General features: G+C 30.9%; 1 protein-coding gene across 1 annotated transcript; it reads left to right on the top strand.

Annotated features, from left to right (window-relative positions):
- Positions 1-672: 672 nt before the first annotated feature.
- On the top strand, positions 673-8,462 carry LOC117179089. Its single transcript, XM_033370738.1, has 4 exons — positions 673-717; positions 6,947-7,045; positions 7,309-7,458; positions 8,252-8,462. Exons 2-4 carry the CDS (start codon positions 6,947-6,949, stop codon positions 8,345-8,347), a joined length of 345 nt encoding a protein of 114 aa, XP_033226629.1. The 5' UTR covers positions 673-717; the 3' UTR covers positions 8,348-8,462.
- Positions 8,463-14,976: the final 6,514 nt, after the last annotated feature.

The following is a 14,976-nucleotide window of genomic DNA, read 5'->3' as shown; positions in this document are numbered from 1 at the left end:
AAGTGATGAAGTTCTATTGCATAAACTATTATTATATTGTATATAACTATTGTTTTAAACATTTTGGTTAATAAATAATTAATTTATTAATTATTTATTATTATTATTATATATTTTATATTATTTTATTTACAATATTATTAATTAAATCTAGATAAATGTTTCACATAATACAAAAATAAAAATACATATACTTAAAATTATTTAAAATTAAATTTACAAAAGTGAGAGCTCGCAAGACATTTAACTAAATTTACAAAACCTGTATTTAATTCAGTCAAGGAGAAGCTCGGTGCTTTTTCTGTGTTGGTTTTCATTCGGGGAACAGTGATGACTGTTTATTCTTTTATCACCTTTCTAGAAATAATGTCAAGAACATAAAAGAACTCATGAAATAAAACAGCAAAAAAATACATTTCATTACTGACATGAGCTTCTTTCTTTTGTAAGAGTGGTTGGAATCATTTTCATCAATATAATTGACTTTTTATGATTGTCATTGACGTCAATTTACAGACACTTCCTTAATTGCTAAGTAACTATTGAATTAATCATCAGCGCAGCCAGCTTTTTTGGTTCCAGTCTGGTAAATAGACAATGCGCCTTATTTTGGTATAAAAAGCCAACTTTACACTGCTTGAAAATAGAAATTTAGCAAATTCTTCGGCCATGAAGTTTGCCATCTTCTGCTGCTTACTGACATTTTGTGTCTTTCAAGTGAGTTACTTTAAAGGTTGTAAAAAACGCTACATTTCAATAATTAAGTTTGCCACTAAATTAGAATAAGAAAAACACTTTTCGTTTGTTTTTTTCGACGTCAAATCACCATAACTCAGTTAATTCTTGAATTTTTAAAAAGAAATTTAAAGAAAATATTCTCTAAGATGTTTGACGACTGGTAGAGTAAATAACTAGTCATCATTTTTGTTCAAACAAAAGTTATAAATTTTTATCTGAGACATTACATAAATCATGCATTCATTTCTTCAAGCTTGTGGGAAGTCGAGCGAATTTTGAGCATAAAAATACTGCTTATATGTTGAGTATTTTGCTGAAAAATATTTGTTAAACGTTACATTCGATTTTAAAACCACTTTATTTTTTATTTTGTTCTATTGCATTTCATTCTATTTTACTATATCCTATATAATTATATGATATCCTAGTCTATCGCAGGGTCCGTGACAAAATGCCCAAACGACAAAGCGCCCACCAATGAGAGTCGCGCAGTCATGAAAAAGGCCCTCGAATCAGAGAGCGAGTAGGGGCGTGGTTAACAGATTTTCAGTTTTTAATATTCTCTCGCTGTATAGATAAAGAAAAGCACTCTTTTTAGACATTAAGGGTGGGGGGGGGGGGGATACCTTTAGAAAGGATAAAATCAATCAATTTTAATGCATTTTTTTTAAGTTGATAAAATAACTAGATCATTTATCAATTTTAACATCTTTTTCTTACATTGTTAAAGTGAAAAAAACATGTGATTTTTTTTTACAAAATGGCGACCCTGCAGAATATTTCTTCAAGCGTCTGCTCCGAGGCATCGAAAGGTGCTGCAGCTGTCAACATTTTTCCATTTATCTGATATAAAAAAGGTTTTTCTGTTCCATTACTTATGTGTTAAAGGGAAGAAGGATAAACCTATAAAATAATAAAAAAGTTGAAAATTAAAATTTATATCGGCTGTTTAATCGAAGGTCCAAATTTTTCACCATTTTTTCAACAGTTTTGACCTCAAAAAACTTATTTAATAACCCGATATCTATAAACTTTTAGGTATATCCTTCCGATAGTACCATAAAGAGAAACCCCTAAAAATTTCAGCCTATTTGGTCAATAACTTTTTAAGTTACAGCACGAGCAGTTTTTAAAAAGACAATTTCGTGATAATCACGTTTAAAGATTCGTTACGGTATAACTATGAGTTTCAGTTACTTGCCGATCAATCGGCGATTCCGGGTCCACGTAATAAACGTAGTAAACGTATTTACGTAGTAATCAGCCTTCCCAGAATTTATGGGACAAAAAATATACAAACCTATTGTGTAAGAAACATTGCTCCGACCCAAGCGTTCCGACTACCTGATTAGTGACGGTATGTGGACTCTGACATTTTTAACAATATCTCCGTAAATATTTAATATTTTTCTTCTTCCTTTTCACAGTATATTTTTAACATATCATACATTCAAAATATAAAAGAAAGAAAAAATCGATTTTTTGGAAATTCTAAAGGTATCTTCCACCTTAAGCGATGACGTTGCTTGCACTAATTTGATTAAAAGATGTTTGTTGAGTTAGTACGAGCGATTCAAAAAATCATCATATAAATTGAGGTAGAAAATAGTTTGCGGTTAAATTAATGAAACGGAAAGGGCTTCGCTATTCTACAAGAATTTTTTCAAATATAAATTGTTCCAACAGCCAAAATTACTAAAAATTGTGAGTCGACGATTCGGTTGCACCAAATCGAGCACCAGGGAGTATAATGAGTATTCTACAAAAAATTTTTCAAAATTTAGATTGTTTTTCACCATTGGTGATTCAACGACCCGGGTGCACCAGGTCGCGTCCCAGGTAGCTAGCACTTATTCAACAAGAACTTTTTCAAAATTTAGATTGTTCCAACTGTCAAAATAACTAGAGTGCGACCTGGTGCAGCCGGATCGTCGACTCACCATTTGGAATTGTTCTTATTACTCACAAAATTTAAATTTTGAAAAAGCTCTTGCAGAATACTCATTATACTCCCTGGTGCTGGATTTGGTGCAAGGGATTGTCCATATATTACGTAATACGTTTTTCTGTTGTTTGAATAAAGACGAAAATAATATTTTTATCAAGTTGAAAAGGACACAGCGATATAAACAAAAGAAAAATGTCTTACGTAATATATGGACGATCCCCAACCGAATCGTCGACTCACAATGTTTAGTAAGTTTGGCTGTTAGAACAATTTAATTTTTTTTAAATTCTTGTAGAATAGCAAAGCTCTGGTCCGTTTCATCAATTTAACCGCAGACTATTTTCTACCTCAATTTATACTATAATTTTTTGAATCGCTTATACTAACTCGACAAACATCTTTTAATCAAATTAGTGCAAGCAACGTCATCTCTTAATGTCTAAAAAGAGTGCTTCTCTTTATGCATACAGCGAGAGAATATTACAAACTGAAAATCTGTCAACCACGCCCCTACTCGCTCTCTGATTCGCGGGCCTTTTTCATGACTGCGCGACTCTCATTGGCGGGCGCTTTGTCGTTTGGGTATTTTATCACGGATTCCTATCGTACTTTGGTGCTTCATCACAGAGAGAGGTTTGAAGCCACCTACATTTTTAAATCTACTTATGAAATTTTAACGAATTGTACCACTAATTGATATCCAGTTCTCGTAGGATTTCACGCTAAAAAGACAATTTAGAAGTTGTTTTTTTTACATCAGAGAATAACAAAAAATCATATTTATATAAGAAAAATTATTTCGTATTTAAAATACTGCAATAAGATACTTAGTGCTATTTGTTCGCATCTTCTAGATGCATCGTTTGAATTATAATTAATTGCACGCCATCCTTTTTGGTTGAAAATTCACCTTTTTGGGTTGCAAATTCAACTATTTTCGTAAAAAAAATGACTGCTACTTACAGATGATGCGTTTGAAGTGTAGCCGTCAAAAGGCGTTATACGTCTTTATTTTTATTTTTTTAACTTTTTACCATTGCAAAAAAAACTAATGCGATTACTCCGTGACCTTTTTATGGAAGTTTTAACGTAGAATCCGACTTTCACCAATTTAAAAGTTGATGTTGCTGTTTTTTTTGCATGATACGGAAGGGATCCTGTGTGGATACTATGAGGATACCCTGCAGGTGTAGAGTATCCTTTTCGTTCACTTGGTCCGCTAGGGTTTTGATGTTGAAAAGTCAAACTGAAGTATTTTTTTAGACATTTTTATCTGTTTCAGTAGAATTTTTGTATTTCTTAGATAAAAATGCAACTGTCTGATTAAAATTCAATCTTGTTTGCTCGAGGATTCCACTATTTTCTTTGAAAAAATTGTTTAGACCACTTTTTTGTCGAAAATTCCTATATTATTATTTAAATATTCATTTTTTGGCTGCAAGCTTAACTGTTTTGTTGGAAACTTTTTTTCATCTAAATATTAGATTGCGTACGTGAAAGATAAAGTACTTCTTGTTTTTTTTTTTTAAATAAAGACTAATAAAAAAATATGCCCGCTTTGTGAGCACATTCTTATCACCCGCTACGCGCGCGGCTCGCTTCGCTCGCAAGTTTGAGCGCGCCTAGGGCGCGCGACCGTTGAATCTCGCGCCTCGCGCTCGATAATAGGTTACCTCGCAATTCGCGCTCGAACATAATTGCACCTCGTGCTCTGATATTTATTCTTTGCATTTGGAATACTTGAAAAAAACGTTATCAAAAAGATCTCTTTTAGATGGCAGTATTTATATGCGTCTTTATATTCTGAATTGTCTACTTAATTAAGTATAGTCAAAAATTAAGTTTCTCAAAGCTCTGTAGGCTTTGAGGTACACATTCTCATCGTGACACTCGCGCTGCGCGCTCGATTTCCGACAGACATTTGTAAACAAGTTTTGTTGGATTTTTTTCTCGTAACTTTCGTCGTTTTTCCACACATTTTTATTTTATTTTTTATTTTTAATGTTATTTTTCACAAATAAAACAAAAAGTACGCGTCCTATCAAAAAGTGATTCTTAACGAAATTGTAGATCTTTTTTGGGAATAACCATTTTTGTTAATTCACCTTTTTTTGTATCCTACATAGTTTGTCCACAAAATGGAATTTTTTATTTTTCATTATTTTTTGTGCAATCAAAATTTGAATAATTTTCTTTTTATCGAAAAAAGACATATGGATAAATTGTTTGTTCTTTTTAATACTATAAATATCCGTACATAGAATTTCTAAATTCGGAAAAAGTGGTCTCAAAAATTACCAAAATGCGCACACTTTTTGAATTTTTATCAAAACTGGCTGGTTCACGAACTAGTCCTTTCTTTCAGGACCTAGAAAAAGTGTGCCAAAGATGGATTTGATTCGTTCATTTTTTCGAGAGTTATCGTGTTTACGGGCGGACGGCCAGACGGACAGACAGACAGACGCCATCGTGAAAATCTGATTTTCGGGTTCATGGGGTCTCAAAACGTGGAGATCCGTTGAAAAAGTGTGACGTCAAATTTCCGACAATTCTAATACGTTCTCAATCATAAATGATGAGAATGCAAAAATGTTATAGAAAAAAGAAAGATGAGAAATCGGTAAGTTAAAAAAAAGTGCCAGATTGTACAACAGATTTCAAGTTGTTCTAAACAATGAGATTGCAAGAAATTCCTTGAAACTTAAAAATAGGCTAAATGCTCAAGTTGATTTGTTTCTCTGCAAATATGTAAGACAGGTAAAACGCACATTCGCCCAATTCCTTGTTTTTTATTTTCTAGTATTGAAAGCGTCAACAATTTAAAATTCGAAAATAACAAAAAAAATTTAAACGGGAGTATATAAAAATAAATTGAAAATGAGTTGAAAAAATTAATAAATTATTTTAGCTGACAGATATAAATAAAATAAATCATTAACTACTTTTATTTATTTGCTTGATGGCCAAACAAGAATTTCACTCATTATGTTTATTTGCCTTAGAGATATTTTTTTTAACTAAAGAGGATTAGATTCGTAACAGGCGTGAGGAACGATATTATGAATAATTCATAGTTTTTAGTTTATTATTTTTTTTAACAAATGTAAAAAAGTGCATTTTTAAAAAATATTTAAGTTCTTAGCTTTCACCCCCAGATACATTTGAAATCAACTCAAACTACAATTTTAGTATATAAAGAAGTCTAAGACCTTGTTGCTCATAACACTTTATTATTAATTTTCGTCCTCTTTTCTGAAGAAAATTTGCCTTACAATTTATATGTTTCAAAATAGCTTACTAATTTCACCTGAATGCAGAATATTGTCAACAATTAACATTTATACACAAATAATTCAAATTGAACAAAGACAATATTTATTAATATATATAATATTTAATACGCAATGGATTATAGGACCCCTCTAAGCTCTCCGCAGCCCCTCTAACGAACAGTAACAAAATATTTCAATCTCATTGTTTTGAACAACTCGAAATCTTTTGAGCAATCTGTCTCTTTTTTTTACATACTGATTCCTCATCTTTCATGTATATTGCATTTTTTATTATTGATGGAGGTTTTTTGACCAGGGAATTTAATTAATAATTTTATATATTATTGGTTTTGTCTGCTGGTGTTAATCAATACTATTAAACAATTGATGAATCTTGAGAACGTGAAAAAATGCTCTCTAGTTCCGCTGGGATATGAGCTCAGGTCCTTCAGCATCAGACCGGCAATCTGAAGAACCTGGGCTCATGCCACAGCGGAGCTAGAGAGCTCGTAAGTAAGAGAGACGTATTTTAAAACCTCACGCCCTAAAAACGTTCTTAAGGCGTTTTAAAAACGTCTCAAATTGTCGTTCCAACTGGGAATTAAATTACTAAAAATAATATTAGATCAGGGTGATTGCAAATCTGTATTTTAAAAATTCTCTCATTTTTTCCTAACCAATTGTGCATTTTCCCTGACCATTAATATTCAGAGAACTTTTGGAAAATTTTAGTTTTGAAAAACAAAAGCTTGACAAATACTGAAAGTATCCAATTTTTCTTTTTTTTTTTGTTAGTTAAAAACCTCCCTTTATGTGAAAAAAATTAATTTAATACATAAGAGAACTATTCGATTTTATTCGATTCTTGTTTATGTATTCTATTTGATTGTATTTATTTATTTAATTCTATTTTATTCTGATTTATTACATTTTACTGTATTTTACTTTATTATCATTTATTTTTCGTAATTGCCGTGTAATTTTACAGATGGTCCATGCAGATCTGGACAAAGATGTGAATTCTTATTACACGGAATATCAGAATACATTGCAGAAATATGAAGAGAAAAGAGGAATAAAAATTACGGTCAGTTAGTAAAAATAATTGAGAATTATTATAAAAAAATAAAAGTACTGCAATTGAGTGAGTAGTTGGAGAATGAGTGAAGCTAAACAACGTTGGGTTTTTCAACATTTTTCAACAACAAGAAATATTTTTGAAATTAGTATTGTCTTTTCTATTGTCAGAAATACTGGATACGACAAAGGCTTTTTCCCGACAGAGACATGAAAAAGTCGCCTTTTGACACCTGATATCAATTTTGATATTGATCTTTCTTTTTCCCTCAGCGTCGTCTTACTGATGCGAAACGTGAGAAGAAGGATACTCAAACCTGTAGGAGCAAATACAAAACCGCCATTCAGTCTTTTTATACTGATTCTGTTAATCATTGTTGGAATCCATGCATTACCAGTGCCCTTGCAAACAATGACTACCAGGTAATTATATGTAGAATATTAATTTCTAAGCATTTCAGGTATGTATTTGTTTAAAGTGTAAAAGGAAAAACAGTACAAATTTACAAAAACACTTCACAGTTACGCAAATTTCTAAGCTTTTGGGCAAAAAAACAAATCGTACAGTCTTCATTTCAATCACTGGAATTTAATTGAGATTCATTTGAACTACTTGAAAAATCGCTAGGAATCAGGGATCGACTGTTCGTTTAAAGTTCAGTCACTTCCAACTCGTTTTCCAATAGAAACTTACTCAAGTTTCAGTGAAATCCAATAATTTTCCTATTGAAAACCCAGTGGAAATTACTGGAATTTCACGGAAAACTACTCAAGTTTAAGTAAGAGAGTCAAATACTTAGAAGTACGTAATCGATTTTGAGTGACACTCTACTCTCATTTCAATTTAGAGAGTATATAGCATATATACGCTAAACCAATACCAAGAAAGACTTTTTAGATAAGAGAGGTGAATTCTCAACAATAGACCCGGCGACAACTGATCGGGAAAAGATTCCGCTATTTTGCGTGTTTGTTAAAAAATTTCGCTAACTAAATTGTTGGATTTACAAACAAACAAAATGGATCTAATTGGATTTTCTTAATTTAGTTCGGACTTGAGTGGAAAAACGAGAAAAGGGGGAAGTTTGTTGAAAACAGGAGAAAGTCCAAGTACAGAACACAGTTATATTAAAAAGAAATGTTTCTATAAAATTATTCATTTATGAAATACATAGACATAACATACATGCTGATATTTTGATTTACTTGTTTACAGGCTGCGGTAGATTGCTGTAGTAAAAAATATGAGGATGCCAAGTCTCAGTGGAATACGGATCTAGATAAAGTCGATGACTGCATTGATAAATTATAATCTAATTATATACATATATATCTATATGTACTCTGTACTGATTCTGCTTGGCAAAGGTTTTCTGCAGTTTTCCTCTCCCTTGAACAAATGTACGAACCAATGCGTTCGCTGTTAATCGAAATCCGGCTGCAGACGGTAATTAATAGTTCACAGTCTATGTGCATACATATGTAAGTGTATTACAATGCAGTTCTTATAGTATTCTTACAGGTAAACAGATTAAAATAATTAATTTACACATGTACCCCTTCAATCTGTGACCCAAACATAAACCTTTTTTCCAAAGGCATTTGAGAAGATCTGTTTGGCCGTTGAGTATATTTTTAACTAACCATAAGATTACGTAACGCAGTTGATGACCCCCCCCCCCATGTAACACTTCGTAACAAATCGCCCCCCCCCCTCCTGGTGCGTTATGTAATATGTGAACGGCCCCTAAAGAAGGAATAGTAATCTTTGGAATATTAATCAACTTACCGTTTGACAACTTCCAACGATTTTAGGTTCACTTTGCACATGTGTAGCAATAAATTTTATAACTATGACAAAAAGAAGCATGCACATTATTATTCTAGAATGTTCCCAATTCTAAAAATCCTTTTCCCATAGAAAAAAATTGTGCTACAGTGATAGCAGCTTCATCAACTAAGGAATTTCCTCCAATAGAAATACAATTTTAGTATTCAGTAAAGTGTTTTAATATTATAGTTTAGTCTACTTGCTTTGAGTCAAGAAATATTTTAGTTTAAAACGGACTTTTCAAATCCTTCTCTAAAAAATATTTTTCACTAAAATCTCAAAAAAATTGTTGTAAATTTTCCTTAATGCCAATTGGGCAATTTAAAAAACTCGAAAGAAGGAATGCTGCCTATTCACAAGCACAGTTAAGAACTGAATTATAGTTGATTAAGATTTATTAATGATACATTTTATTATTACCTTTTCAGTTAAAATAATTAATTGTTAAACACGAAAAAGGGAATTTGTAACTAAATTGTTTATTTTTCAACTAAACTGATGATTCTTTGATAAAAAAAAAAAAACATTTTCATTAAAAAGAGTGACAGTTGATATTTCAATCTAAAAATCTTTTTTATACTATTAAATATTTAAAAACTGTTGGATTAAACTAGAAATGATTAAATTTCCGACAACCAAAACTTGTAAACCAAACTTGTTAAATTTTGAAATAAAGAGATTAACTTTTAACCAAAATAATGCATCTTCAATAAAAAAATTAATGTTTAATCAAAACCAAATTTTTTACAATAAATGAAATTTTAATAATTTCATGATAAATTAATTTTTCATTAAATTCAAATTCACTCTAAATCAAATTTAAAAACTAATTTTGAATGAAAAAAATAAATTTAATTTAATTTAAAAACTTTAATTAAATAATTTTTCATGCAGTAATTGAAAAGAAAATTATTTCAATTTAAACTGATTAAATTAATGAACTATTCCATTTGTGGCTAATGCCGCAGTGGTAGCGTGTTTATTCTGTGATATTATTCAGTTGATGCATTTCGGTACAGGACTGTACCCTTATCAAATCGTAGTTTTTTTCCTAATAAAAGTTGTTTGGAGCTAGAAGAATACGATATTTTTCAAATATCATTGTACATTGTAATGTTATGAATCTCATAACTATGACGTAGTAAAAAAATCTAACATCCAAAGAAACAATATATTTACCTAGTTTTGGAATCTGAACATAATTGAAAGTGGTTGAAAGCATTTTATAAATAGCAGTGTTGATTATAATGTCAAAAGAAATTCAGAAAAAATCAGAATCTAAATTCCCTGAAATACGTGAATTTTCCTCCGTCGAAAGTTCCATCAAGGAGTCGAAAACAAAATCTATTCTTTTTAATCGACTTAGAAAAATTTAATGGAACCATATTCAGAGGAATTAAAAAATGAAGGAATGCAAAAGAAAGAATAGAAAGACAGAGAATAATGTCACTTTGAAGATGAAAAACTTTGAAGGCGATAAATCTTTTAATCGATCAGTTATACATATAAAATAATTAAATAGAAATAATTTGTAGTACTCTCAGAGAATATTTTTATAACTCTGTTTAAAGGTAAATTAATTATGTTTACCATACACAACATTATTAAATGAATTTATTATTATTTATTATATTATTAAACCTACAATTTGTTTCAACAATATCAAATATTACAATAAAAATTATTCCATCGTTATCACAGGAGAAAATTGAAATTTCCAAACTTATATTCCACAAAAAAGAATAGAAGCTATGCATGTGCACATATTTTGTGGACAGATTAGAAGGAATTTAAATAATCGAAGATAAAACATGCAAGTATGGAATTAAGAATTACCTTGACAAAAAATTGAAATTTCCGAAATTGTGTTACACACGGAGGAATATAAACTATTCAAGTGCAGATATTTTGTGGGCATATTAGGGGGGATTAAATAAGTCGAGAATACAGCATGTAAGTATGGAATTAAAAATAATCATGAGGTGTGTCTACTGATCGAATTAAGAAGAATTAAAAAAGTGGAAAATATATTTGCCAGCATGGAATGCAACACAAGTGTCAATCGTTAAGGAAATAAAAAAGAATTGTTTTTCGAGATAAACCTATTCTTTCGTTGGGCACTTCTCTCGATGGAAAATTAGCACATTCCAAAAATTACAAAATGCTCACTCTTTCGTTTAAGTCGGAAAATATTAATTTTCCTCCATTTTTCTCTTCTTATCGAGAACTCTATAACCTTTAAAAGATTGTAAAAGATAAATTTGTTTTAAGAACCAACAGTTTTTAAAAACAAAAATTATATAAAATAAAAATTATTTACGATAAAGTGTAATCCTACTTATCCAGAAACTACAGATGACTTTTCATTCGAAATTTAACATCGACACACTGGTAAAGCCTCTAAAAATCTATCATATAATAATCAGCCAAAAGAGACAGAACTAAATAAAACAATGCAAAAGCTACATTTTTAATTGAAAATATGGATTTTCTATAAAAAAAAATTTACCAAAGAAAAGAAATTTCAACCATAAAGATTAATTTTCTTCCGAAAAAGAATAACTTTGAACAAAATAGATAAATTTTTAACCTAATAGTTGAATTTTTAAATAACACGTCAAATATTAGCTTAAATTTTTTGTGAAAATAAATTTATTTTCAAACAAAGAAATGAATTTTCAACCGAAAAGATTAGGTTTCTACCAAAAAAGAATGAGTTAAAAAAACATGAAGGGAAAGTTGTAGAGTGAATTCGGTAAAGGAATAAATCTTTAAAGGTAATTCAATTTAGCTCAACTGGATTAAATAAGTAGAATTTTCGCGCAATTTTCAGCCGCGATGCTGCCCTCTAGCGGAACCGAACTATACTCTTTCACGAACTCCTAGGTGCTACACTGCGTGGGTAAGAACAAAAATTAAACTACATTTTTATATGAATGGTAATGGCTGCATTTTTGGACAAAACTTTTCATGTGTTTTACAATCGTTAGCTATACCAATAATATACTAATAAAAATATATGTGTGATAAAATAGAAGACAAAAAAATTAAAACATAGTTGAAAATTCTTCCAGGGTAGCGCCGCGGAACGCAGAACCAATATTACCGAGTGCTATCGAGAACGAATCGTTTCTCGAGCAAACACCAAAAAATTGATGTCTTCGAACCTACAAATTAAATATATTATTTTCTTACTGAAAATAATAAAATCCGTCTCTTTTGTGGTTCTGAATGGAAAAATCGTACGTGTAAAAATAGTAGAAATAAAATATAAAGTGTTTACACTTTTTTTTTCGATCTCGGACAATAGGGTTCCGCTCGCTAATAGGTTCCGTTACCCTACGCCAATTCAAGATATTGCGTCGTTGAATTTCATTGAATCCCTTTAGATGTCACTAGTTGCACAATGAAATTTCTTTTCTTTTTTTTTTTCCTTTTGAAACGCGAATTCCAATATTCCATTCTCATTTCTCCATGTTTTCAAACCGGTTTAGCATTCTCGCTGACATTCGATCGCTTAAAATGAGGTGAAATATAGATTGAAAATTGTTTATGCCACTGCACAGTAATTGTGAATATTTTTCTTGAGTCAGCAATTAAGTGTCTAGCAAACAATTAACATTTAATCTCTCTATGTAAGAGCTAACATATTTTTCAATGCACCAAATATTATGTATAGTCGACTATTATAGGTAATACAGTGTACATACATGTAAATCTAATGAGCAAAAGAAAAGTACATTTGTTCCATTTAACTCTTCAAAGAGAAGACTATATATTGAGGAAAGTAATAATAAATCAGAATGATACTTGATTAGACTCCCATCAGAATTAAATAATCACAGATAATGAATGAGACAGTCATGGAGATATAAAAAAAGATGCAGCATGCAGCACTGTCTGCTGAGCCTGCTGAGTGAGAACCACTTTGTGCCAGGGGGGGCACCGTTGCATTCTATGGGCGGGGCCTTCACCGTCACTCTGCCTCTGCCTCTGCTTCTGCTCAACTCTGCCAGCCAGCAGCACCAGCTGGCAGATGTTTCCCACTAGCGTAAACCTACGCGGAGAGAATGTAGTTCGTCTTTTCTCCCAAGTCGGTCCAAATGCAACCGACTTTTTCCAATTGCGGCGTTCCTGCTTTCACATCAGAAAAATCCACTCAATCTGCCTTCATCTCATTTCATCTCATTTCAGCCACTTTAGCAAAACAACTTGTACAAACAATTTTCTGCACGAGTACAAACCGAGAATATCTGTAATCTACCGGGCAGGGCTGAACCCTCGTCACCTCAACTCCCCAGGTCTTACTCAATTTTTCTCAATTGCCAAAACTATTTCTTTGCATTTCCGAGTTTAATCCTTATTTATAAAAAAAAAAACAATTAAATTCTTCAAGTCAAGGTTTTGATATGCATTTTACGCCAAAAAGAAAATATAAGTTTCTACTAAACCTCAAATAATAATAACTATAATAATAATAATAATAATAAATAATAAATAATTGTCATTTAGATTTTAGATCTTACACTACACTATAAGTAACAACTGGCCTTTTCATTCAAAGTCCCATATGTCCATGACTTACTATTTCTATCGTAAAAACGCTTCAAAAAAGGTAAATATGGAGTGTCATGCTGGTGAAAATAATTTACAAAAATAAATAACGAATGATGTATGCACCGTGCACTGCTGTTCGGTGTTTACATGCATGGAAGGGGAGGCCCATCAAGCTTATTGTCCCTAATCAATTACGTAACTTAAGTATGATCCCTTTTGAATGGAAAAATAAAAAATTCATTGGAAATTTTTTTCTCACACATACTATATTAAATATCATGCATGTTGTGTACTAAAAGTCAACACGATAACTTAAGAATGCAGTCGCGTGCGTTTTACCTTCCATTCTAAGGTCATGTAAATGTAATACTTGACTGATTTCTACCTTACCGACATTTTTTTCACAACTCACATCCCCACAGTTATCGAGTCAAAAACTTGAGAAACTAAATAAAAGACACTGAGCAAAGTTTTGCATGGTTTTTAGATCCATGAATAAAAAAATTCCATAAATTTCCGAAAATTACATTTTTTTCCAATTCAACAAATTCGGGACCATAATGCGGTCTTTAGTATTTTTTACGTAATTTGACAATTTTTCAACTTGATTTCTCACTTCGTGTGGACGTAGAGTTCTTAAGTTCCCGAGAATTTAAATTCAGGTCATATAATCGAGAATATAACAGAATTTAGGAGAATTTAAAAGAATTTATGATTTTAAACCATTTTTGTATTGTTCTCGTTATGTGAACGGTTCAATATAAATTATTTTCTAGCTTCGGCATATTTAGGAATTTAAAATATGCAAAACAGTAGATTATTAATTAATTAACACTGCTGGACTGAAAATCTAACCTCAAAATTCAATTGCCTCACATTAAGAAATAAATACTAGCATTAAATAATCAAATGATTAAATACTTAACGCTGCTTTTTTTAAATTATCAGTTTTATATTTTCAGAGAATAAAATATTTCATTCTGGTATTTATTTAGTAAAATGTTCTATTAATCGTAGTTATACGCTCAAAAACTTATTTTATTTTAAAATTTTTAATGTTATTCTTTTAATCACGTGCTTAAAAGGTAATGCACGTTCTGTGCACATTTTAAAAAGATAAGATTTTAAATAAATATTTTATAATAAAATATGTTTTGTATAACTATACTAAACATTGTTACTGGTTTAGAAGATTTAGCACCGCCATAACCTATAAGATGCATTCGGATTCATCTGGCTCGATTAATAGCAATACTTTCTTGGAACAGTGTTTTCCATTTCAAATACTGGATCCGGTGCTTATTATATACTTAAAGTATGTTCACAACATTAAAAAATCGTTGTAAGGTAACGAAAAAATGCAATTTTCTATTAATTAAAATAAATTCCCATGAATTGTCAGAGAATTTATTTCTCGGTTATATTCTCCGTAATATTCTCACTCGCGTTACCGTTCTCAAAGTAATATAACTGGCTCAGAACTCTATATGGACGTAGCTGGTTGCGAAAGTAATGTCGGTAATATAGGAATCGCGTAAGTGTTATTTACATGG

This window comes from Belonocnema kinseyi, chromosome 8 (genome assembly GCF_010883055.1).
Source record: "Belonocnema kinseyi isolate 2016_QV_RU_SX_M_011 chromosome 8, B_treatae_v1, whole genome shotgun sequence".
Taxonomy (NCBI): domain Eukaryota; kingdom Metazoa; phylum Arthropoda; class Insecta; order Hymenoptera; family Cynipidae; genus Belonocnema; species Belonocnema kinseyi.
This window is presented reverse-complemented; position numbering and strand designations above follow the sequence as displayed.

Bases quoted from the DNA above. Each gene is read 5' to 3' on its own strand.
- LOC117179089 (XM_033370738.1), top strand. From the start codon at position 6,947: ATGGTCCATGCAGATCTGGACAAAGATGTGAATTCTTATTACACGGAA. The intron at 7,046-7,308 runs GTCAGTTAGTAA...TTTTTCCCTCAG, and splicing joins AAAGAGGAATAAAAATTACG to CGTCGTCTTACTGATGCGAA. The intron at 7,459-8,251 runs GTAATTATATGT...ACTTGTTTACAG, and splicing joins TTGCAAACAATGACTACCAG to GCTGCGGTAGATTGCTGTAG.